General features: G+C 44.8%; 1 protein-coding gene across 1 annotated transcript in view; it reads left to right on the plus strand.

The window, feature by feature from the left end:
* The window catches only part of SLC26A7 (solute carrier family 26 member 7), an 888192-nt gene that overhangs the window by 301710 nt on the left and 561707 nt on the right, over positions 1-24775 (plus strand). The window contains exon 4 of the mRNA XM_069622129.1: positions 2368-2532. Coding sequence (XP_069478230.1) covers positions 2368-2532 — 165 coding nt within the window. The remainder of the gene's footprint in view (positions 1-2367; positions 2533-24775) is intronic.

Below are 24775 nucleotides of genomic sequence, written 5' to 3' on the forward strand. Positions count from 1 at the left end.
GACTTCAAACCGTCTAGATCTTAACTGTCTTGCCAACCTTCGCCCTGTCTCTCTTCTGCCACACTATTCCTAAATCCTAGAGCGAGTAGTATTCAATCAACTCACTTCCTTGAAACTCACAATCTCCAGGACCCTCGTCAATCTGTCTTCTGACGTCTTCATTCTACTGAGAAAGCTCTCTTCAATGTCAGCAATATCATATTTTTCTACCTCTCTGCTGCCTTCAATACTGTCAATCATTCAGACCTCCGCTCTACATTATCTCTCATTGACATCAGAGATAAGACCGTTGCTTGGTTTGCTTTATGCCTTGCCCCAAGACACTTTCAGCTGTCCTGGAACAGCCTTACCTCTCTACTCACCCCCCCACCCCCTTACTGTTGGAGTTCATCAAGGGTCTGTCCTTGGTCCACTTCTCTCCACTCTCTATACTTCCGCTCTCAGCAGCCTGATCTCCGCTTACGGCTTCTCCTCTATGGCCTTCCCAACTGTGCTTTGTCACAGCTGGACAAAGTCCTCAAATATGTGGTCCACACACTTTTCAAACTTGCTCGCTTTACCACTCTACCTCTTGTGCCTGATTGGCTGTCTAAGTATAAACCTCTTGTCATCTTCAAAACCGCCCATGGATTCTACCTATCTGATCCTCTCACTCTCTACACTCCTACCCTCTTAAGATCATTCTCAGCTCACCTCCTAGCCACCACTCTAGCCCCCTGTGCTCCCTCTTGTTTCTGCCCTCCTCTCTCCCCTACTCTGGAATGATCTTCCTCGCCTTCTTCATACTACTCCAAATCTACCACTATTTAAATCCAACCTCAAAGGTCCCCTTCTTTCTGAAGAACCTGTTTCCTAGCATGCTACGCTACTGCATCACCTTGTTTTCTTCTCTCCCTATCCTTCATGGACAACCCTGCAGCACTTTTCTGTCACCACTCCATCCTTAATTCAGCACTTTCTCCACCATCCTGCTCTTATGTCCTTCTGTCCTGTCCTCGTCCCTGGTTTGTTTCCACCTCCCCCTACAACATCTGGTCTTCAAGTCTCATCCTCTCACCCCGTTGTAAAGACCCATGTCCTCCGCTCTATTATTAATGGTAAATTCTGTAAGCCTCTACCAAAGATGCCTTGCTTTCCCTGTGATTTTTATTAATAAATACAGAATAAATATTAGTCACCATCATTACACTCCCTCGTTCACCTTTCTCACTCTACCTTACTCCCTCCTCTACACTCCCACTTAGTCTCCCTCACTCACCTTACCATACATGTGCATCACACCCAAGACCCTCTTTCTTTCACCAATACCTCAACTTGCACTCTAGTAATCTTCCTCCAAACTGTGCTGCACTATTTTTCCTCTGTCTGATCTCTTGGTCTGTCTTCTCCTCCCTTGACTTCACCCGAACAACTCGCACTGCAGTGTTTCCGGCATCCCTATTTATCCCCCCGCCCCCCAAAATGGTCCTGGCAACTACCTAGTTACACCAGCCAATCTCTGTCCTGTTCGTTCCCCGGGGTCGTGTCATACAGGTGCCAGGCTTTAAAGCACCTATTAAGCCCCGCCCCTTCTCAAACACCGGTCCACCAGAGTTTTGTAATGGTGGCCCTTTACAAAAACAGTAAAGACCTTATTCACGCGGTCTTCAGTGTTCCCCCATCTGCAGCATGTACCACTGCACTGCCTTCTCGCTGGTGGAATGTGCTTTCCCTTCTCTGCAGCAGGGACTTCTGGATGCTGGAGTCCTAGAAGAGAAATAAAACAGAGCACATTGGCCAGGACAGGAGATGGCAGATATTAAGTAGTGATGAGTGGTACTTGTAGCTAGGCACATGTTGGCTGATCAGAGACTGGGTCACTCCCAACTCCCTCACTCCATCTCTAGGGCAGGACTGGCTCTGGAAAACGCCCTGCTAGGCCTTCTGAACAAGGTTGTGAGAAGTCCCCATACCGCTGGACATGTTCAGAGCGCTAACCCTGTCACACTTTCCATCAGTTTAATATTTTCTGTACCTTTTTTAAATGATCTGTAACCCAATTAAAACAAGATTTTTGTTTAAACTTTATTTTGCTTCGTTTAGTCAACAAGGGAGATTTATTTCCCAAAAATGTGGGTGCATCACTTTAATGAAGATGGATGCTTCTTTCACGATTTTAATACATCGGTGATGTTAGATGCAGTACAGTGCTACTGTCTTACATTTCAATAGTGTGACATTTGTTAATATTTCAGAGACATTTAATTTATTTGATTATGGTCCTCCTGTTTTAGTTCACTGATTAGGATTATTTGAGGATGCTTATTTACAGGGTGTAGCAAATGCGTATCACAATATTTGTGTTGTGTTGTTTTTTTTTTATTCTAGGTTGCAATGTTTGTACTCCAGCTAGGAAACGTTACATTCATAATGTCACAACCAGTGATTAGCTCAATGACAACTGGTGCAGCAACGCATGGTTTAAACGCGGAAGTCAAGTATCTGCTGGGATTAAAAATGCCATTTATATCCGGACCGTTGGGAATGTTCTACGTGAGTTTACCAATAATGTTTAGAGTTTTGTGTCTCGTGGCTTGAAGGTGGTTTTTCAGGAATGACGTTTGTTGCTGTGCTGGCTACGATACGCTGCCAGTGCTGTTGTGAGCTGCATGTCCACTGAGGGATGGTTCGGACTGGGTGATGCAATTAAGCTAATGAAAGTTCCATGAGTCACTGTGCTTGGGTCTCTGTCTCCAGCCTCTCATTAACTGTCAGTAGTGACTGGCGCATTGGGGGCAGGCGTCTCTTTCTAACACTTTCTATGTATTGCAACTTGTTGTGTGCTTGCCTTGCATTTGCAGAGAATCTATATGCATTTATATTTTTGCCAGTTTAGGCTACAAGATACCACTATCTTTGTCCTATTTATTGTTTCTCGCATGCTGTGAATTATAATAAAATGCACAATTTGTTTGAAATTATATTTGATGTTTGCTTCCTCTCATACATGCTATTGTCTTACAGTTGCTGCAAATAGCAGGTAGGGTCTTATAATGTCAAATAGGTAGGCCACCACGTACCTTTCAACTCCTAAGAAAGCCAAACGCTCTATGGCTATTAAATATGCGGATAACAGTGGACAATGAGCTTTTTCATTAAATTGAGAGCCTTCTCTATTCACTTGATAGCCGTGCCAATAATGTGGTGGTTGTAAGGTCCTGTGTATCGAACAGTGTCATACGGGAAACTTTGATGTACTGCAAATTGATGAGACTAATGGAATAGAAAATAGGGGGGTAGGTGATTGGATGCAAGTGCAATGCCCCAACTGTGGAAAAATGTTTAGGCTGCTCAAATTGTGTTGGCAAAGAGAGCTTTTCATTTAGTGTCGGTATTTTGTTTGGTTTGGCATTTATGCACACGTGTTATTTGTAGTTAGTTTCAGCACACGTTAGGGAGCATCACATGCACGATGAAACAAGGAGCAACAATGTAATGACATTGCTTATTATATTTAGAGGTTATAGTCAGGACGTTTTTATAGTTTTGTAGCTGGTAGTAGTGACTTATTTTGTGATTTGGTTGTATCAAGGATATACTGTTGTATTCAATACCTAGCACCGCTTTTGGTATCTGGTAAAAAGGTAGTTGAAGTGTCCAAGCATTGAGATAGGGTAATTGCAATGTTTTAGTAACACGAGGGCTGTGTGCCGCAGTATCCAGAGTTCTGCTATGTTGAATTAGGCCAGCTTCTGCTAGTTGGAGAATTAGGCCGCCTGTTGGAGCTTTTGCTCGGTCCATTTAACAAGAATGTATGCATTTTTCCCCCCGATAAATGATCAGGCAGCCAGGTTAGGGAAGAAGGGAGACGCGCAGATGGAAGTTAATTGTGCCAGGCCGAGCAGCACACAGGAGCTGGTAACAGAATGTTGGTTTTTGACGATTAGATTAGTGCTGCAGCTGTGAAGGACGAATCTTATGAGAACAGGGCCTGGTGTTAAGACCCTGCCAAGACGTCGAGCTGTTTGATTTAATAGAGCAAATAAATACAATGGATTTGGGTAACATACAAGCACCAAGCACAATAATTCAATGTTGCAATGACCTTTTGGTCTGCAGCCCTAAAGAAGAACAATTCAGGAAAGATTCAGTGTTACTTTTCACATTATTTGCAGAGAAGGGGTACAATGTAGACAAAGAAACATTGCACTATTGCCAGAAAAGGAAGGAGAGTAACACCAGAGAGAGCAGTAGAAGTACAAAAGACACCACAGCCAACAACTGTCAAAGAAATGCAACAGTTTCTAGGGCTATTTAATTATTGCAGGTTATGGATTTTTGATTACTCCAGTTACATCAACCCCTTGTTGCAAGGGCTCATAGAAGCACAGAAGGTTAAGGGAACAATCACCTAGACAGGAGATATGATCACATGTTTTAGGAACTCAAAAATGTGATTAGCAATGCCCTAGTGTTAGCAACACCAGATTATGCAAAGGAATTTTTCCTGTTCTCACATTCTAATGGCCAAGTAATGCCGGCTGTTCTCACACAGCAGACATCCAAGGGACACAAACCGCTGGCTTGCTACAGTGGACTTTTAGATCCAGTAATGCAGGATAATATGCTGTGCGAGCAAGTTCTGGCAGCAGCAGCTTTTGCATTATAAACATTTTCTACAATCACAATGCAATGCCCAGTAACGTGATATGTAGAACATTTTGTTTTTGGTTTTCTAATGAAATCCAAATCCACCCCCACCACACAGATAGAATCTTGCTACAATCTCATTTTGTCCAACTCTTCCATTCCTATTGTCATGTGTCGCACAGTGAACCCAACTACATTCATTGCAGATCCCATACAGCAAGGTGACGAAGTGCGCGATTGCGTAGCATATGAAGGTCCTGAAGATGACATAACAAAGGTCAGGGAGGAGACACTTGAGGAGGGAAAGATACTTTTTGTTGATGGTTAATCAAAGATTGATCAAAAGACGGGAGCAGCAGTGGTGAGTCGTGTAGATGGGGAGTACAAGGTTATGATAAAAAAGATGGCCCACACATTATTTGCACAAGCAGCAGACCTCATAGCACTTGTAGAAGCATTAGAAATGTCAAAAGGTACTTTAGTTACCATTTATTCTGACTTGGCATATGTTACTTTCAGTGCGCATTCAGGATTGTCAGGATAGCACAGGAGAAGTTTTAAAAAATCAGATGGAACACCCGTGCAGCAGTCAGCAGTGTTGGGTAAATTAATTGATGCATTAAATGTTCCCTCAGTAATTTGCAGTGGTAAAATGCACGGCCCACACACATAATACAGACCCAAATGTTTAAGGTAATGACGCAGCAGACAAAGCAGCAAAAGAAGCAGCATACCTAAAAGTACCAGATATCACAGCATACCCTGAGGTAGCATTTCAGCAGGCGCAGCTACCAGCACCATACAATACAACACCCTTAACACAAATAATTGAACTGCAGGGACGAGCTCCACAACAAGAGAAGGATTTGTGGGTCAAAAGAGGATGGTCCCTTTTTCTCTACTGACCTAATTTGGAGGCAAAATGTTACAAGTAACAATGCCTCAAGAACTGCTTACAGTTGCCTTCAAACAATTGCACTATACTACACATAAAGCTAAGCAATATATTGCTGCAGACATTCAGAAGGACTGGTTTGCCCCATTCTTCAGGAGCATGTGGACCACTTTTTAGCTAATTGCACGACCTGCATTACAGGCCACGTCCTCAGAATATTAAAAGGATTGTTGACCCGCCCCTCAGAGGCCTTTCGAGAGCTTCACATTGATTTATGTCGGCATGGTAAACCGGTGCAGTAACTATCATTATTTGATTTTTGTAGTATGCCCATTGTCTCATTGGCTTAAAGTAGGAACCTGTACCCACCCTGATGCCAAATCAGCAACTAAATTATTGGTGCGAAAGGTACTTCTGGCTGGGGAATATGTGATGTCATGTGAATCACACAGTTGGGGAAACCTTTTTAACGAGCTGTTCAAAGAAATGACCTCCCTATTAGGAATAAAACACAAACTGTGTTGAGTTTAACACTTGCAAGCCACCCGGATTGTAGAGCATCTTAATGGTTTATTGAAACAATGCTGCTAAAAAAATGTGTCACTATTTGGGTAAGAACAGGCTCCACTGCCTCCACCTCGCCCTGTTTAGCATCAGAAATCAGGCAGGCAAAGAGCATCACTTGACCCCTCATGAAATAGTGACTGGGACGAGGCTGCACACACCACTTACACCTGCATGCCCAGCCTCTGATGCCCGCAGAACAGCTGATATTTTAGGGAATTCCTCTCCCTCTCTCCTTTTGACAAGAGTTATATGGCGGGTGCATATAAAGCAGGGGTATAATATAATAATGACACTGAAGTAGCACATGTGTCCGCAAATGAGAGTGAGTGTGTTTGTACAGAGAAGCAGAAGCGACACTGAACATCAAGCGTTCTCTTTGACATTTTGGCAGATGTGCATCACCCAGACACAACAGATAACCTTTGGCACAATCATATGAGGCAGTTAGGAAGGGTGACGTCAAACGATTCCTGCTATATATGTTCCTTGATTCCACACGCAACTGGCACTCCCAGAATGTTTATTCTTAAATAATTGCCACCTCTAATAGCACAATGTTTAGTGCACCTAGCCTATGTAGAGTACCAGGGTTGTTCCAAGGACACAAGGTTCAAGTCACCATGCTAGAAGCAGACACCAGTGAGTGCTCTGAAAATAAGGAGCAGGTGCAGTGTCAAATCAGACCGCAACCAAAATGGGAAGGTGCTGTGTTCTCTAACAGATGGGAGGAGGGGTTTGTAAGATGCATAGCAGGAGAACTACTGGGGCTCTTGGAGGAAGTAGTGGCACATGTAAACAAGACTTGTTTTGATGTATGGAGTGGATAAAGTTGGATGAATGGCCTCCTAAAGCATAGATACTGTAAGGAACTCATGGTGGCAACAGTAAAGACAGACACAAGTGGTGTTTATAAAACTGTAAATGCAGGGTGGAAAAATGCCTAATCTAAACTAAATCTAAGTTGAGGGAGCAAACTTCGACCATCAAATCAAAAATAAGGCAGTCCTTGTGGTGTTGTCAAAATAAAAAGGGCCTATACTAAAAAAATACTATTTACAATTACTTACAACTAATTACAGAGAGTGTGGGATAGTGTTTCTATTAAGAAATAAGTGTTCCAAATAATAAGTCAGGAAGTGATTGCCAGGGGTCCCCCTTCCCCACGTTTTCAGCACAGACAAGGTGGAATCTTGGAGTGCAGCACATGCTCAAGCTTTCCCAGCACGAGCCGACAGTTCCGTACATCTATCGGGTTCTTCGATGGTTAAGTCTCTTTTCAACAAGTCTCTTGCCTTCATGGCCTGATGTATCTAACAAACACAAACAAACTTCTGTTCTACATATACTTTGGGTGATAACTTCCCACCCCTGGATCTCCCACTGCCAAGCTCGGACCCAGATGACAAGAGGGACAGTTCACTTCCGCTGGTTTTGAAATACTTCTTGCATTCACTAATCTTAATGTCTTTTTAAACAGTTCTTCAGGCTTCACCCCTTTTTGTCAGCTTCCCTCTGCCGGTTCACTCTCACCAACTTTTACAGATAGTTCACTGTGGACATCCCTTGGTCGGTTTCACTTCGATCAACACACTGTTCTGGTTGTTGGCTTCCCTCTGCCGGGTTCACGCTCACCAACTTCTACCGACAGTTCACTGTATTTCGGGCCTTTAGACGTCGCCCCTTTTTGTTATCATCCCTCCACCGGGTTCACTCTTGCCAACTTTTGCAACACACTGTTCAAGCGCACAATTCACTAAGAGGGATTCATTTCGCTTAGCTTTGCATTCATCTGTCGGTCAAAGACTTTCAACGGTATAGAGGATTTTACAAGACCCCTGTATGGCCACTTTGACCTCTTTTCGCCTCTTCCCAAGGGCTTCTGGTTACAGTAGTTTCTACTGTCGGGTAATCGCCCAGAGTTTCACATGAACACCCACGTGGTGCCAGACTTCTCTGTTGCTGGTTTTCCGCCTCTTTCATCAATAGTATCTTTAAGCTTTTGAAAGCTCAAATTAGCCGTTGGTTATTTTTAGTTCAACACAGTGCGGTTTCTTTTCGACTCTCCACTCGACTCACCGGCTGTGATGAACCGCTTGGCTTTCTTCTCCTCCCTGGCTCTGGTTATCAGTGGAGGAGGGTCTCATGTACCGTAGACATCTGCTGCAACACACTTTTGCTATTGTTTATGGTCTTATTCCTTCTGTGGAGGATTCACTCACAGGCCTTGGTTGGAAAGGGCAAGGTCACTTTTCCACTTGTCACCCCCTCAGTCAGCACCATCTTTCTCCTCCTCTTGAACTGCCATGCTGAGTTAGCTCTCATGTCGTGCGGTCTGCTTTGCTCTTCTCACGCTCTTGTGTTCCACCTTTTATCCCTGTGGGGAGAGGAAAGGGCTGTCAGGTGCGTTTGGTTCTGGTCAGTGGCCTGACCCTTGCATTGGGACATGTCAGTTGAACGGCTAGGGTGTTAGTCTGTTGTTAGTGGTGTGTGAAGGTGTTTGTGTCAGAAAAGGGGGGGGTTAGTGGTTTTGAATATCCTATGTGGTAGGATGGGGAAGATGTGTTATATGGAATAATAGCTTTCGTCCTAGGGGGATAGGTGATTATAGAAGGGTAAGTCTGGTAGGGTTTGTGAAGCAACCAGGAATTACCAGAATTATTATCATAAGATTAATAGGGGGATTGTGGGAATGGTAGTGTTTTGTTTTAGCAGATTGTGAGTGTGGGATAAAACAATTAGAGGGATGACAAGGAGAATGGCTGGGAGTATTAGGGTGGTTTTTGAATGTACAAGGGTTCGGGATCCTAGGAGGAGGAGATTTATATATGGAGGGTTTGTTGGATGTGGGCAAGAGAGCTGCAGTGAGAGGAAGGGAGGCATAGATGGTAGAACCTACAAAAACGTATGGACTCTGTCCTTCTCATCTTCCTCTTTGGTATAATACTGCGTCTCATCTGGGTTATTTCCCTGAGCATAACTCCGGACTCCCCCATCCAGGTGATGCTCTCTCCCTCGTCTGCCCCCAGAGTTGGGGTCTGATACCATCAGCCTTTTCCTGGCCACCTGAATTAGGCATTCCTGAGGCCTTCTCGGGATAATACCCTCAGGTTTCTTCCAATGGCAGCGTCCCTGTTTGCCCTAATAAACAGATCCTTTTTGGATCTGTCGTAGCTTTGAATATCTCCACCTCCCACTGTTTTGGAAAGGGGGTTGCTCCCTGTGGACATTACATTCCACTGGTTTTATCATGCCTGTTGCTCACCTCACCATCATAAATGTGCCACAGCCACCCCTAGTTAGAATTGTGCCCCCTCACCACCAGCATGCCTGTGAATAAATGATCTCCCCTTGCTATAGACGTTCAAATGACTTCTCACAAGACTCTATTGATAAGCTGGAGGTATTTCTGGACCAATCCTGTCTGTTCAGTAAGACAAGACGGAAACATTCCCGACCTCCCTTCTCATTTCAGGCATCAAAACTGCAGCCAATTCAAAATGGCTGTACATTACGAGATGGGAGATGCTGGAGATTGCGAATGAGATGGAACATGGCCTCATCTTGTTCAAAGAGTTTGATTACATAAAGCAAATAAATATGAGAAATGCATCCCCAAGAGCAGTGTCTTGACGTCAATTTTTGTAAAGCACCTGGTTCCCAAGAAAGATAGCGTAAAAGCCAGGTCAGGGATGCAACATGTTCTCAGACGGGAGTCGCAAGAGGCGATGCCAAAAGACTACACCTGCAAGGTCAAAGAAGCTATTCAGGAGTTACAAATTGTCTGGTCTCACGAGGAAGCCATTGTATTACTAGCTGGGGTTGACCTCATTGTTCTCATTATCTCCCTGATCGGGTCCTCTCGGGGATATGCATATCACAAGTTGTCCAAAGCTGCCTTGACCAATAAGGAGAGGACATTATTGCAACAATTTACCTCAATGTAATGGACCAATCACATCACAGTGTTTTCGGCTGACTACACAATTTGGTAATCTTTTGAGGGGTTGTATTTAGATATGGACGACAATGGGGTAATGAACTACAGAGGATGTTTAGATTTGTGTATAGGTGTAGCCAACGGGGAACCTGGGATTATGTTGTTATTATGTTGCGACTCTCCGATACAATGTATTCCTGGCAGTTTAGCAATCAACAATGGTTAACACCTGAGACTTTCAAAATTGCGCTCTTCTGTGGCACACCGCACGCAACCACTCCGATACAAAGTATTCCTTAATAGAGTTAAAACACTTGCAAACTGCGGTTTCACATTTGTCAAACACACTGGTTGCTTTAATAGTTCCTCCAGCTCCTGCCCCTCAGGCACTCCTGTGTTGGCCTCTCAACACTGGGGAATGAGCACCTCGGACATAAGGAAAGGGACAGCCTTCCCACATGGCTCCCTTCACCACGCTCAGTCTGTTTAATGGAGCCCCAGCTCCTATGCCATGCTTCCGCAGACCGCCTTTCTCTGCAGCACCCAGCGTCTCAGGGTCCTCCTCAGATGAGGTTCCCTGCTGCTTGCATTTGCCTCCTTGCTGCTTCTCCCGTCGACCCCTTCCCTTCCCTACTGGGCAGGTTTCCTTTTATACACCCGCAGCCCCTTGATAGGCTGCAGGTGTGAATGTTCCATTATCCCTGCCTGACCACAATAAAAAGGACACGACTGACCTTCACAGCTCTTAGCAGGCATCTTCCTCATCCCAGTACCAGCGTGGTGAAAGAGTGTAGTCTTCATTGCTCTTATTCGACTCTTCTTCATCCAAGTAGTAGAGTGGTGAGAGTGTGGTATTCATTACTCTTCCTCATCTCAGTACTGTCAAGTTTCAAATGTGGGAATATAAGGGGAGCTGACTTAAAATAACCCATAAAGGTTGGGGAAAGGTTATGTTGATCGTTAATGGGAAAAGGGGGATACCATGTGTCACCTAAACCATTATATTAAAAAAGACAGTCATAAGGGGGCTGGTTTTACCCAGCTCCCAATCTCCAAGGACTCTCCACCAAGGTGATCCTCCCTCACTTCTCCACCCCGAGGGTTGGGATCCAAGAGCAATGGCCTTTTCCTGGCCACCTGAGAAGAGAATTATGGGGGTTTAGGAGTGAGGCTACCCCTGTGTTTCTCACAGTCGCAAGAATTATCATAGTCCAGCAGAAGTTCGCTATACAATTAGCTCAATGCTGTGGGTGATTTAACATGCTGCTATACACATTTGGATGTAGAAGCTCACTTATTTTTTATTGGATAGTACATACAAGTCCAACAGAATCTAAGTGATTTTACCAAACCCAAAGGTTCGACTTTCCAAAAGTTCATTTTTTTAAAAAAATGTATACACCAGTGCAACATACCTGTTTCTAATAGATTTGAGGTCCTCACTACCAAAAGCCATTCCAACTCTTTAATAGGAGGTCTTAGCCTCCCAGAGCCTGATGATGGCAAGCACAATGAGACGTCAACTGACTTCAAGAAGCCCTTTTGAGTAAGATGCAGTTTGGAGCTCCGGATGTTATGTTATATAGACTTATAAAGTGCAGCATACGCCCAAAGGCATCTTGGCGCTGGAGGGTAACAAGAGTGAGACATATGTATTGAAAGCCAGGTGGTTGGTAGTAGCACGAAGAGCCAAAGGAAGTTGGTTCCATGCTTTAGCTGCTGCCACCCAAAAGGCCCGACCACCAGTTCGGGCACGTTTAAAGCGAGGAACCAGAAGTAGTAGCGCAGTCTGTGAGCGCAAGGAGCGAGCAGGAACATAGTGAATTAATTTCTCCTGCAGATACTCCGCTCCCACCTTATAAAAGGCACGGTGAACCAGGCACATGGATTTAAATAGGATCCGTTGTTCGATAGGGAGCCAGTGCAGTTGTTTCAGGAGCGGGGCCATATGAGAGCGTGCCGAAAGGTGCAATATTGCTTGAGCTGCTGCATTTTGTAGCATTTGGATATGATTAAGTTAGTGTGGTCGGCCGTAGTACAGTGAGTTAGAATAATCTACTGTACTAAGAACCAGCGCTCCTACCACCGCGGCATGAAGATGACCAGGGATAAAGGGAATAATCTTTCTCAGAGTCTGCAGTTTCAAGCGGCCGGCTTTGCAAACTGCACCCACCTGCTCAGTCATCGTCAGTGAAGAAGAAAACTTAACCCCCAGATTTCTCACCATGGGAGAAGGTAAAGGGAACGGACCAAGGGACGTGGGCCAGAAGTCTGGGGTCCAGTAGCTGAGGGTGCTGTGTGTCCCGACCACCAGGACCTCTGTTTTACTGCCATTGAGTTTGAGAGAGTTGGTTGCCATACAGGCACCCAAGTCTTCAAGGCAGTTCCTGAGCTATGCCGCGGTGTCAGGACGAGTGAGATCCAGACGTACCAGGATCTGCGCGTCATCTGCGTATGAGTAGAACCGAAAACTGTGAGATAGAATGAGAAAAAGAAGAGGACGATGTAGATATTAAAAAGAATAGGAGATAAGGCAGACCCTTGCGTGATTCCACAAAACAGTGTAATAGATTCTGAACAAAAAGGAGGCAGGAAAACGGATTGAGACCGGCCATTCAAGAAATCTGCGAACCAGCTCAACACCTGGCCCCCCAAAGCAGCGCCCGACAGACGGGATATCAGCGTAGAATGATCAACCTTGTCGAACGCGGCTGAGAGGTCAAGTAAGAGCAAGGCTCCCACACCGCCCTGATCGACTAGGCGGGTAAGGTCATTGAATACGGAGTAGAGAACTGATTTGGTGCCTCTCCCGGGGCGGAATCCTGACTGAAATGTATCAAAGTAACCCTCGGATTCCATGAAAGATGACAAGAGGGGAGAGACCAACGCGTCAAGAGGTTTCATCAGAGATGGAAGAAGGGAGATGGGTCAAAAGTTAGCCAGGACAGCAGGGTCCAAAGAGGGCTTCTTGAAGAGTGGGAGCACCTGAGCATGTTTCAGGGACCTCTGTATCAGCCCCTGTTGAAAAGATGCATTAATAGCCGTTGTAATCTCAGTAATGATCTCAGTGGAGATAGCTTTAAGCACATTTAAGGGGATGGCGTCTGCAGGAGAGGCTGACTTGAGGCAATGGATAGCTTTCAGAATATCCTGCTCAGAGACCTCAGGAAAAGATGCCCATGGCACATTAGAAGTAGGAAGATCTGGGAAAAATTGCTTATTAGCAAAGACATCCGAGTTAACTTTGATGTCCTCGCATATAGCTACAATTTTGGAATGGAAAAAGGAGGAGAGAGATTCACATAGAGCTTGTGAGGGCTCGATCAAAGGACCTGACTTGGTCGGTGTGGAGAGAGACTGCACTAACTCAAAACGCGCCTTAGGCTTATTGACCGCATCCTCAATCTTAACACCAAAATAGATTTTTTTGCGGCTAAAATTGCTTTTTGGTAAGTTGTTGGAGCGCAGCGAAAAACTGCTCTAATATCGTTTGTATAACTGCCCCTCCACTTACGTTCAGCCTGACGACAGCTAACTTTTAATGCTCTGAGCTCATCCGTAAACCAGGGTTCGGACACATGGGCTCTTTCCTTACCGAGCTTGGCTGGCACTATCTGGTCAGCTACGGCTAGAAAGGACGCACTCAGAGTCTGCAGTGTACAAGCATTCTGGGGGGCGCAGTGGGAGAGAAGAGAGGCAGATAGTGTGGGGAGATCCACCTTACGCCAATTCCTTTTCAAAGTGGGCAGCTTGAGGGGGCGCCGTGTGTGGCCTGGATGAACAGCAGTTTGATGTCTCGAAGAATCCAGCTATTGTAGATACAGGAGCTTCTGACATAGGCCATCATTCTACATTGAGTAAGATGTCTGGTAAGACGGTTGCTATACGCCTTTGTACATCTTTAAAATGCTATTCTTCAGATTTGTCAGGGCTGTCCAACTCCAAGCCTCGAGTGGCGGAAACATGTCAGATTTTCAGGTTCCACTTCATTAATATTCATGAGATAAATTTACATACAATGATTCTAAACATATGCACATTTCTTCTCATGAATATTGAGGGATATCCTGAAAACCTGTCAGGATTCTGGCCCTAGAGTTGGGCAAGCCTGGGCTAGATAATATTAGCTGCCTGTAAATTGCATTAGCTGGAGGAAATTATTATAGGAGATAGGTCCAAAATCAGTAGTGCAAGGATAAGTGCAGTCACTCTGCAGTTGTCTCGAGCAGTAGCTGAGGGAAGGAGGCTTGTGATTGAACTCACTGTTGTTGGCACTTACCTGGACTAGAGGAGGAGTCTACCTTTAAATTGGGCCTTACACCGCAGAGCGCAAGAAAAAGTGCAGTCACGCTGCAGTCAGGTGGTGATACAGGTGTGAGAGTGCAGTTGGAAGACTTCTGTGTATGCCCTGCGCAGCAAATCGCAAAACTCTATTGACTCGGTCTGCTAGTGTAATGCAAGAGCCCCAGGTTGCTCATAGGTTTTGAATATCGGAACATCCTTCTGTAAACTAGGCTCGGTCTGAAGTCTTTAAATTACAGCAAGAGCTGGAAATCTACCTGATGAAGATCGGCAGGCCAGTGATGTAAATAGGAGAGTTAAAATAATAGCAAATAAAATGACTACTTAATTTAGCAGATTGGCTCTGGTGGTGGGTTCAGAATTTGTTTGATATCCCACCTAAGGAGGGTGGTGAGATCTCAGATGCTTGTTTATTAGCCGATATGGCTGTTAATCCACACTTGATTTATCTGCCTCTATTGTCTACTCCAGTGGTAGCTGCAGGGTTCCCATTCCATCGGCCGTATTCATTTCTGAGCAAAGCATTGTTAAAACTTATAACAGCTGATTTTTACTCTGGCGCCAGCATCACAGCCCCAGTAAGTAAAGTCACAAATAAGGTCACAGTCTGCTGTGTCACCGTCATTGCCCCACTTTGTATTGCATTGCCACCAGCATTCGCATTTTATCTCCACTCACAGCAGCATCACCAGTGCAGAAGGTGGCAAGCGATTCTTCCCTTTCATTTAACTCAACTCCATCATCCTTGCCGTCCTCAGCTAGCCCTAATTTTCACTAGGGCTCTGAACACTATGGAAATCCCAGTGTGATAACAGCCATGACTAAAATGTATGAATCAATAAATGACAACATTAAAGAGCACTCCACACTGTAGGCCATGCTATATTCAAAAATGATTTTTATACAAAGTTTTATAACGGCTCTCAAACCAATTAACAACTCCATACAACCTCAAAATAGTGTGAAGGGTCGGATATGTGAGGTGCAAAACTTTACACGGTTTTCTCAACCAATGCCATTTTATTAACTTAAAAGGTTGGGTAAACACCTCTCTATCCCTACCCTGACAAGGATGTCCCTGCCTAAAATAAACGAAAGCAAACACTCTAACAAAGCATATCTGTCCCTCACATGTATACGTACAACAAATAAAGAAATGCATGGCAGTTCAAAACAATAGTGAATAAGTTAGTATTGTAACAACAGTCTCTTCTTGGAACCTGAGTGCATTCCCCTTCCCCAGATTTTTAAGTAGAATTCTGCTTCACAGTTCAACTAAAGAAAATAAGGACATCCTGGTTTGAAACAAAGTTCCGATACAGTTCTTTGCCAGTTCAATTGGTCAAAAGAAAGTTCCAATATTCTGATGATTTAACAAAGAAAATAGAAGACTCTTCCTCTTCCTTATGCAATGTATCCTCTTTAGATATAGGACAACGTCACAGTTCATCAATAGCAACAATCAGTTGTTTTGGTCAGGATGATTTTTCCACAACTAAAAGCAACACAACTTCTTGGCAACTTTAGACCGCTCTTTTCTTCAGTAGCACAAGCACATACATTGGGCCTCATTAAGGGGAAGGCGGTAGAGGATTAACGGCGCCGGGAGAGCTGCCGGCCCCGTTAACCCTCTACCGCCTCTTTACGAGGTCTGCTCGCAGGTGTCGCTAAGGACATTGGTAAAACCAGGCGTCCTTAGCGGGACCCGCTAGCAGACCAGGATGCGAACAACGGGCCCGTCATTAACGGGCCCGTTGTTAGCATCCTCCCATTCCCATTGAGCCCTATGGGGGCTCAGTGGGAATGGGGAAATACCGGGCCCTAGAAGGTCAGAATGGCCTGTTATCTCCCCATTCCAGGAACCTGGACCCGGTACGGGGGTAGCCATGCTGCTAAGAGCGGCATGGCTACCTCCATACTGGTAATGAGGCCCATTGTCTCTGTCACAACCACTCTGCAACATTTCTTCAACTTCCACCTGGTTTACTCCCATGCCAGGCCTGCTACTTCCAAAGGTTTACCATCCAGGTATACTCCCCTGCCCGGACAGCCTTTCAAAACAACTGCCCTTATGGTTATGGTCAGTTGACCAGAGGTTCACAACAGCTTCATAGTATTCAAGAATTTGCATCTTCAAAAGTTTTAACCACTGGGAAACATGTTTCACATTGAAGCTCTTTAATACTTTTCTGCAAATAATGCTCCTCTCCTTCTGAATATATCTTCCCAGAAGGCAGCCTTTTTGTGTCTCTTGTTTTCTCACTGCATAGGTAACCAAACACTGGCACGCTTAGGATCTTAGTCTGCCTCTCTCTTGACTTTGGCAATGTGAGTTTACACCAGCATTTACTGTATGCTGTAAAACATATGGGCAACAAGTATCACCACTTATGGACCTTTCATTAGCCCTCTCCAGCGGTTGGCAATATTGGATGTATTGTGTTTGCATTGATTTTAGTAATTTTTGGCTTGGGCAAGACTTGCAGGTATTCTCAACAATATCACTGCATCGGGTTGCTGGGTTTTTTCCATGGACTCACACGTTTAAAGTTACAGTAATTACGTTTTATTATGCAAGACTTTTGCTGCTGCTTAATGGTTCTGTAGTCAGAATTGCTTTAAGGACCACTTTCATTCACACGCTAGTGCAGCGTTCACTGCTTTTCAATTGTTCGGCATTGAAAAGTAACTTCAGAGTTACTTTCACTCATAAGCGAACGCTGCTCTCCTGCTGAATGCCTGCTTTGAGCTTGGGAGCGGGTACGGAGCGGCCCGGGGTCACTACCAGCATGTGAATTCACTGGGTAACAGGTGTGTCTCCTGTCCCCTCAACGCTCACATGACTTCTGTAGCTCCCTGCGACCCGGCAAACTGCTTCTGGCAGTCTGCCTTCGCACATACCACCTGCAACTGAAGCCCCTGTCGCTCCTGAGGCCCTGTGGTGCACTCTAGCCACTAAAGACAGCCTTGGGTGTACGCCAGCCACCTAAGATGGCCTTCTGGGAATTAATGCTTCCCTTACCTTGGATTCCCGTGGCACAGCCTCTGCACTTCAGGATTTCAGAGACACTGACCCCTGCAGGACTGGCAGCCGCTTTCTGCTGCACAGTGGTCCCGGCGTCTTCTCTCTCTTTCAGCTTCTGTCTGGGCTGCTCTTGCTGCTGGCTTTCTCTGCTACTCTGCTTCTCCTTTTCTATGGCCTGCACCTGAGGGGGCCTTATAAGCCTCTGTCTCCCTAATGATCTGACAGCTCCTGCAACATTCTACATTTCAAGCCAATATCCTCGTCCCAATACTCTAATAACAAAGTCAGTTTTATGAGTTTGATTTTTACTTTTAAGCCCAAGTCTGTTCTTTACAATACTCTTAAAAGAAATATTTTAAGGATTACTTACCAGGTGTGATTGAAAAGAGGAAGGCAGTTCTTTTTGGCCATCGTCGTTCACAGATTTCCTTTCACTATACCTTTGGGTGTTCTGGAGGTATTAGCTTTACAAATCTCTAGGATTTTGAATGGCTGTTTATTTCTTCCAAGGATTAGAAGTTTATGATTGTTTTCACTTCTATTTATATGAATGTCTTGTGGAACGAAAGGATGATTGTTACAACAAGCCATTACATACTTTTGCATTAGGAGACATCTTCCCTAGAGGTAGACACATACTGTGTGTCATCCCCTGCAATCCTCGCACTCCCCTGGGCCTTTTCTCCTCCCAGGCGATCCTCCCACAGAACACCACCCCCAAGGTCAGGATTAGGAAGTGTCCCACTTTCCCTGGCCACCTGGGAATAGCTTATAGGCATGGGTTTAATTAGGAGTCCGTAGGATTCATCATAATAGTCCTAATTCTTCCCAGGTGTTAAGAGATATTAACTCGGAATCCTCATTGCCCAATAACGCCCTTGAGTTAGTGGCATCCATGAGGCCGCAAGTGGACTTGCCATGTAGCCCAAAGCAGGTTCCTGGTTTGAAATTGAGCACCCAGCATGAGAACTTGTGTATGATGGTTGATTGTGAGAATGCAATTGTCCCTGCTGATCCTCCTGAAGAGGAAGGACAGCCCCCTTTGGAATTCTATTTTTGTCAAAAGTGAAAAAAGAAACTAGGTGGGAAGAACGCATCTCAGACCAGGAAAATGAAAAACTATTAGTTCACCACAAAGAGTAGAAATAGTGGTTCGAAAAAATGTTTGCGTAACCTGAAAGTACCGACAACATCGGTAGGGCAAGTAAATGGCAAGGGGAAAGCTAAATCACTAGCCATTACCTTATTTAAGGAGGGGCGCATGTTGACAAAGGCTGTAGAAGCTGAAATTCCAGAGGATCCTCAGATAATCCCAGAAGAAATTTAGATTTGTCGATTTAAACTATCATGGACAATGCAAACCAGGTGCAAGTACCCTCATTAGTGGCACGGGAGTGAAACCAGAAGTTATTAACAATAAATGTACCGTCAGTTTCTACTGAGCAAGTTAATTCCCCAGGATTTTTTTTATAACATTGGAACAGAAAAGACACCTGCTTGCCTCTAAGAGCTGCCTTACAAAAAAGGACAAACGTTGCAGCGGGATAGAGAGAGCCTTTGAAGGGTATCAAGTCAGTGGTCAGTAGAAAAGCCAAGTTTTAAGGGCTTTCTTGAAAACCGTGAGGGAGGCATGTTGTCTGAGGGACTTCGGTAAAGAGTTCCAGAGTTTGGGTGTGACGATAAAGAAGGCCCCGTTCTCAACCTTCTTAAGTTTGCATCGCGGAAGCACCAACAGGCTCTGGTTGCATGAACTTAATGGCCTGCGGCTGGCTTTCTCTAAGATATGGTCTTGCAGGTAAGTGGGCATTATACCCTGCAGGTAAGTGGGCATTATACCCACATACTGAAGAGCACATTTTTATGAAGAAACGACATCTGTGTAAATGTTTACTCCTTGAAAGACTCACAATTGCTCATAACGATTTAATTTTAAATTGATTTAACATTTCAAATGTATTCCATTTCTTTACCTAGTTGGAGAGCAATTGAATCTAGTGACATGAACTGGATGGAATTTATACATGACATGCAATTATATCGGGTGTTCCTCTTTATAGAATCATGCTCAGTGAGGCAGACCCTATCGGACGCAGCATCATTGCTGCTTCTTTTTGGAGTTGATCTCACGGAAGTAGATAGAATTCTGGCTAAGCAGACAGCTCTTGAACGAAAAAAGGGAGGATGTTGGGATTCACCCACCCGATAAGCATTGTTTAAAGGGTGGGATTAATTAGAGATGTGAATTAAAGAAGGTCAATGAGAGAGACTCAATAGTGATAGTCAGTTATGAAATAGCCACTGTTGCAAGTGACATGTGATAGGCTCAATGCAAAGCCGAGAATGGTGGTGGTGAACACGCCAAAGGGAGTAGAAAATGGTCAAGAAATGTTTTGGTCTTGGCTAGCAGAGGCACTTGTAGTAAAAAAAATATGAACTCAATCCTAGTGAATATTCAGAGGGCAATGTTGTCTGGTCCTGGAACACCTGTGGCTTCTCCAATCTATGCCAAGCAGGTGATTTCTGTTGTGACGATTTTGACATTCTCCCATTGCAGGAAATGTGGCTATGTGACACCCCATTACTAGATGGCTTTTCAATTATATTGAACCTTGCTTTGCAGAGGACTAGAGGGAGACCAGTGTTGGGGTTGTTGGAAGCTGTAAATAACACCCTGGAAATAGAGCTAGGCGAGTGGAAAAATCCCAGCCCTTATGTATAAGCGGTAAAGATATTGTGGGACTAGGTTTGCTTCCCTAATTTGGGTACGTTTGTACCATTTTAATTTATATTGGAACGCAGCAGCATTGCCCGATGATGAATTTCTGGATAAAGTGGCAGAACTACTTGATTGTTTGTCTGATCCGGCTTGTTCCGCGGTTCTAATTTGCAGAGATCTAAACTTACTTTGTTTTAATAAGTGTAGCAAAGTTCTGAGAAATTTTACAGATTGCTACTCCTGATGCTAAAAGAGGTCTTAAGCGGCTAATGTTTATGGAATTCTGGGGTCTTTTCATGTTGAACAATCAGGTTAAGGGAGACATACTTGCTAAAACCACTTTGTCCAGAGGTTCACAAACTGCCACACTGACTAGGTTTGCCTCTGTGAACATCTTCACTTGTACGTCTAGCTTGCAGGTTGTCCCGTCCTCCCAGAGTGATTTTGTCCCTACGGTTCGGCCATGTGTTTTTAAGCATAACTCGGTAGATCGTAGAAAACTTTCCTATGGACCTTACCCGACTTTTCGTCCATTAACGCACTCGAAATCAGCCGCCATTTTATGATAATCCTATCACTTGCCGCATCGCCCTGGCTCACCTGCTTTTGCGGCACTAAATCAAATCCCCCGCCCCTGAGCCTGACATCAGCAGACGCGTACCGCCCATTTCCCAACACCAAAGCACGTTTCGTGTCAACAATCGCTGCGCCTCAGCTAATGAAGTGTCGCCATGGAAACGGCAGGACGCCTCTTTCCTCAATAAGTATAAACACACCGTTTCACAACACACAGCAGCAGATTTTCGATTCCATTACTCTCGCTGTGTTACTTTGAGTATTCTGTGACTCGTTTCTGTGCTCTGGTCAGCTACCTTCGTTGATTGTAGCCCGTGTGAACAGATACCAGTACCACCGCTATAAATTATTTTACTTTCTTTACCACACAATGGCTACAATAATGCCGTATATGTACGAGCCCGAGTACACCGAGGAAGAACTACTGGAAAGGCAAGCACGCGAAAACGATGGGGATTCGGACGGCAGTTGGGAGGACCAGTCAACGGATGAAGAGCCTGGACCATGTCGCATGGACGGCGTCTCCACCTGGTGCACGTGCAATCGGTGCGAGCTAATGCCAACTGAGGAGGAGAACTGCTGCTGCCGTGAAAATTCCGGGTGCTTGGCCTACATTTCGGAAGGCGAGCCAAGTCCGCAATGCATCACCGAGCTGCCAGAGTTCAGGGAAGCCTGCCTCTCACGGACAGTGTTGAGGATGATGATGGTGCTTATGCACGAACTTTGCGGCACTGTTCGTCCGCGTAATCCGAGTAACGAGTAAGTATACTCTGGTTGTGATGTCAGTGATGCCACTACTATTTCATGGTCGTCTCCCACATATAAAACTACATCTACATATCATTCGAATGCATGTAAATTGGTTCCATGTTGTGCATTTTCTAGATAGAATTTTTTTCAAAGCAGAATGACATTTTTGTACCTGAATCGACAGTGATAAGAAAGTTGTCATTTTAATACAGTTTGCATCTTTCATTTTCACAGGTGGTACAGGCTGGTGGCCTATCGTTGCTTCACTTGGTGGCTTCACGGGAGGCTCGGACACCGCGTTCGGAGAGTAATACCTGCCTGTGCGGTACTTGCCATTAGACAACATTTCCCCAGCGACAGTGGACAATACCGCGGCTTTTCCCGGGATGTGCTGCAACCGCAACTTTACAATGTGTAATGTTTATTATTTATGTTCAATTGAAATTAAGATCTAAAATAAAACCCAACATATATTTTAACAATGGTTGTTTTGATTTTTTAAATGAATCTAGTGTGTCTCCATTGAATAGTCTTCCTGTGCCTTGTCTTGTCACACCACATGTCTCCGGCCAGCATCCTCCCTCACGCTGGCCGCCCACCTTCAATCCACATAACCGTTGAACCCATATGCAGCAGACATACATATGTTATTTTGCGGGTTGGCATCAAGCCTCCCGGCCTTGCCTCCTCCCCCAAAAATTCTTACCACACCACTTTGTTCAGGTTCTCCAGGGTGAACTGCACCCATATATTCTCCTGGGAGGCTGAGGTATTTATAAACTCACCCCCCTGCCTTCCATGTACTAGATCCTGCAGCCTGCCTCTTACATGCAGTTAGATGGCCTCTCCTTGGTGAGGCCCTACGGCAAACGAGTCTTGTCTGCACGACCACCGCCACAATCCACCCCCCGCCCTATCAAAGGCAGTTCGCACCGGGGTACTTGCGCTGGCAAGTGGAGCTGTCAGGGAGCGATAAAGGCCAAGAGGTGCCAAAGACCATGTACACTTCAAAGTGGTCTATAGAGCATGGGTTGTTGTTCCCATGTCTACCGCCAGACCCCGTGTCTCCTGCCAAGCATCTCCCCTCACGCTGGACGGCCCCCTGCAATCCACATAAGTGTGTCTCCATTCACGAGTCTTCCTGTGTCTTGTCTGCACGACCACCGCCCCAATCCACCCCCCGCCCTATCAAAGGCAGTTAGCACCGGGGTACTTGCGCTGGCAAGTGGAGCTGTCAGGGAGCGATAAAGGCCAAGAGGTGCCAAAGACCATGTACACTTCAAAGTGGTCTATAGAGCATGGGTTGTTGTTCCCATGTCTACCGCCAGACCCCGTGTCTCCTGCCAAGCATCCCCCCTCACGCTGGACGGCCCCCTGCAAACCGCATAATGCCACGACATATACACGTCATTCATTCACAAACACACCCCTGTTTCGAATTCTTTATAACCCACTTCATATTTATAATGAGAACTTCTTTGCACTTTGCTAGTCAACCCGTGAAGGTGCTGGTTATCTGCTCTTCGTCTCTGTGAACTTCCGTGACCACTTCGAGGAAACTCGTCAGTTTGCACCTGTGAACTGCTCCCTGTTCTACGACAAGAAACTACTCTGATCCCTGCATCTAACTGTTTGCTCGTCAAGGTAAGGCCATGTACCATACTCATTTTGCGTCCAATTTCTTTTCGTTCAAGACAGTACATGCAAGGAACTAGTCACATGTTCTGAGTTTAGTCAAATTATTTTTCTATTTTTTTAAAGTTATTCAAATACTTATCCGCATGTGAATAACGTGTATAGTTCCAAGAACCAAAACATACCTTGCATTGAACCTTTTATGTATTTAATTTTTTAACACATTGGTATTCATAGAGAATTGTTGATCTTTACTTTTCAGAACTTTCCACAATGCCTGCCTGTTCCATTGGCGGTTGTCCTTCGAAGACCCATAATAAATCTGAAGGTACTATAATGCATGTTTTCCCTAAGACAATAGATCAGATAAGAGAATGGGTCCGATATTGCGGATATCCACCCTCTGAGCTTGAAAGTAGAGTCCTAGAAGTCTTTGCGGACAAGAGGGGTGATCGATACCGCATCTGCAGCAGGCACTTTACCTCTGACATGTACTCCACATCATTGCTAATAAAGAAGAACACACCGCGAGCGAGGCGAAAATTGCTCTCAACCGCTATTCCCACTCTATTCGTCCACATCCCTCCACTGGTGAGTCAAGTTTACGTATTTATCTCTCGGCCTTGCGGTAGTGTGTAGCATTAGCTAACAATAATTTCCCCATTTATGTATCCACTCAATATGAAGGCGGAAGATTCTCCATCCGTGTCGTTATTGCAGTCATCAGCCACTTCAAGCGCCTATCGGGTAATCTTACTTGGCTATTCTGCCACTGACTTGTTTTAGGCATGTAAATCAATAGTTTTAATTTATCGTGTAATTATTTTACCTAATGGTACACCCTTGTACTCGTCCTCTAGTCTTTGTTTTCAGTTATAATTATTGTTATCCAAAATAATGCAAGTACTGTCTTTCAGGGAGATGCTGAGGAGTCCAACGTATTGACGACTACCGTTGATGTCACTCAGATGCTCGAGGTACGTTTCAGGACAGTTCCATCGATGGAGATCATCAGATCTTGCATTCTTGTAGCGTGATTGTTACACACAATGTTTCTTTCGTTTTTAGCCATTGATATGTCCTTCTGTCGTCGCCCTCCTATGTGTCTTCTTTTTTCAATATTGTGTTCATTACTAATGAAAGTCCTATGTTTCAGGGAGTCGATGGAGCATTAGTCCAAGAAGAAGGGGGAGCGTGCAGTTACGGGTCGGCGCAACAGCTTGCAGAAGTGTGCACCGCAGTTACATCGTCCCTTGATGTTCTTATGCATTTCGAGGTATGGATACTGACAGTTCGATGAAGCGAAATCATATGACGTGATTACATCCGCTATACTTCCTTCTTTATTAACGCAAGTACTATGTTTCAGGGAGATGACGGAGCTTCTTCTACAAGAACATCACCCCTAGTAGTTGATGCAGATTTCTGGGTGGTGACACTTCCAACGATCAAGCAAATCGAATCATATTTAGATATCCATTATTTATTTTAGACAACTGATCATTTGTGCAGGTCTATTTAGATGAGCCGTTCACGCCTGCACAAAGTTTCTGTTCTTTTTATCAAAATAGAAAACCATACTAATGCAATTACTGTGTTTCAGGGAGTCACTGAAGCATCATCTTCAATAATATCATCAATGGAAGTCTATGAGGAGCCCAAGGTATGGATCTTGACAGTTCCATCTAACTAGATCAACAATGCATGAATAATTGTCGTTTGAATGTTCTACACAAAGCGTTC

This window comes from Ambystoma mexicanum, chromosome 5q, assembly GCF_040938575.1.
Source record: "Ambystoma mexicanum isolate Mex_15411 chromosome 5q, UKY_AmexF1_1, whole genome shotgun sequence".
Classification (NCBI taxonomy): Eukaryota; Metazoa; Chordata; class Amphibia; order Caudata; family Ambystomatidae; genus Ambystoma; species Ambystoma mexicanum.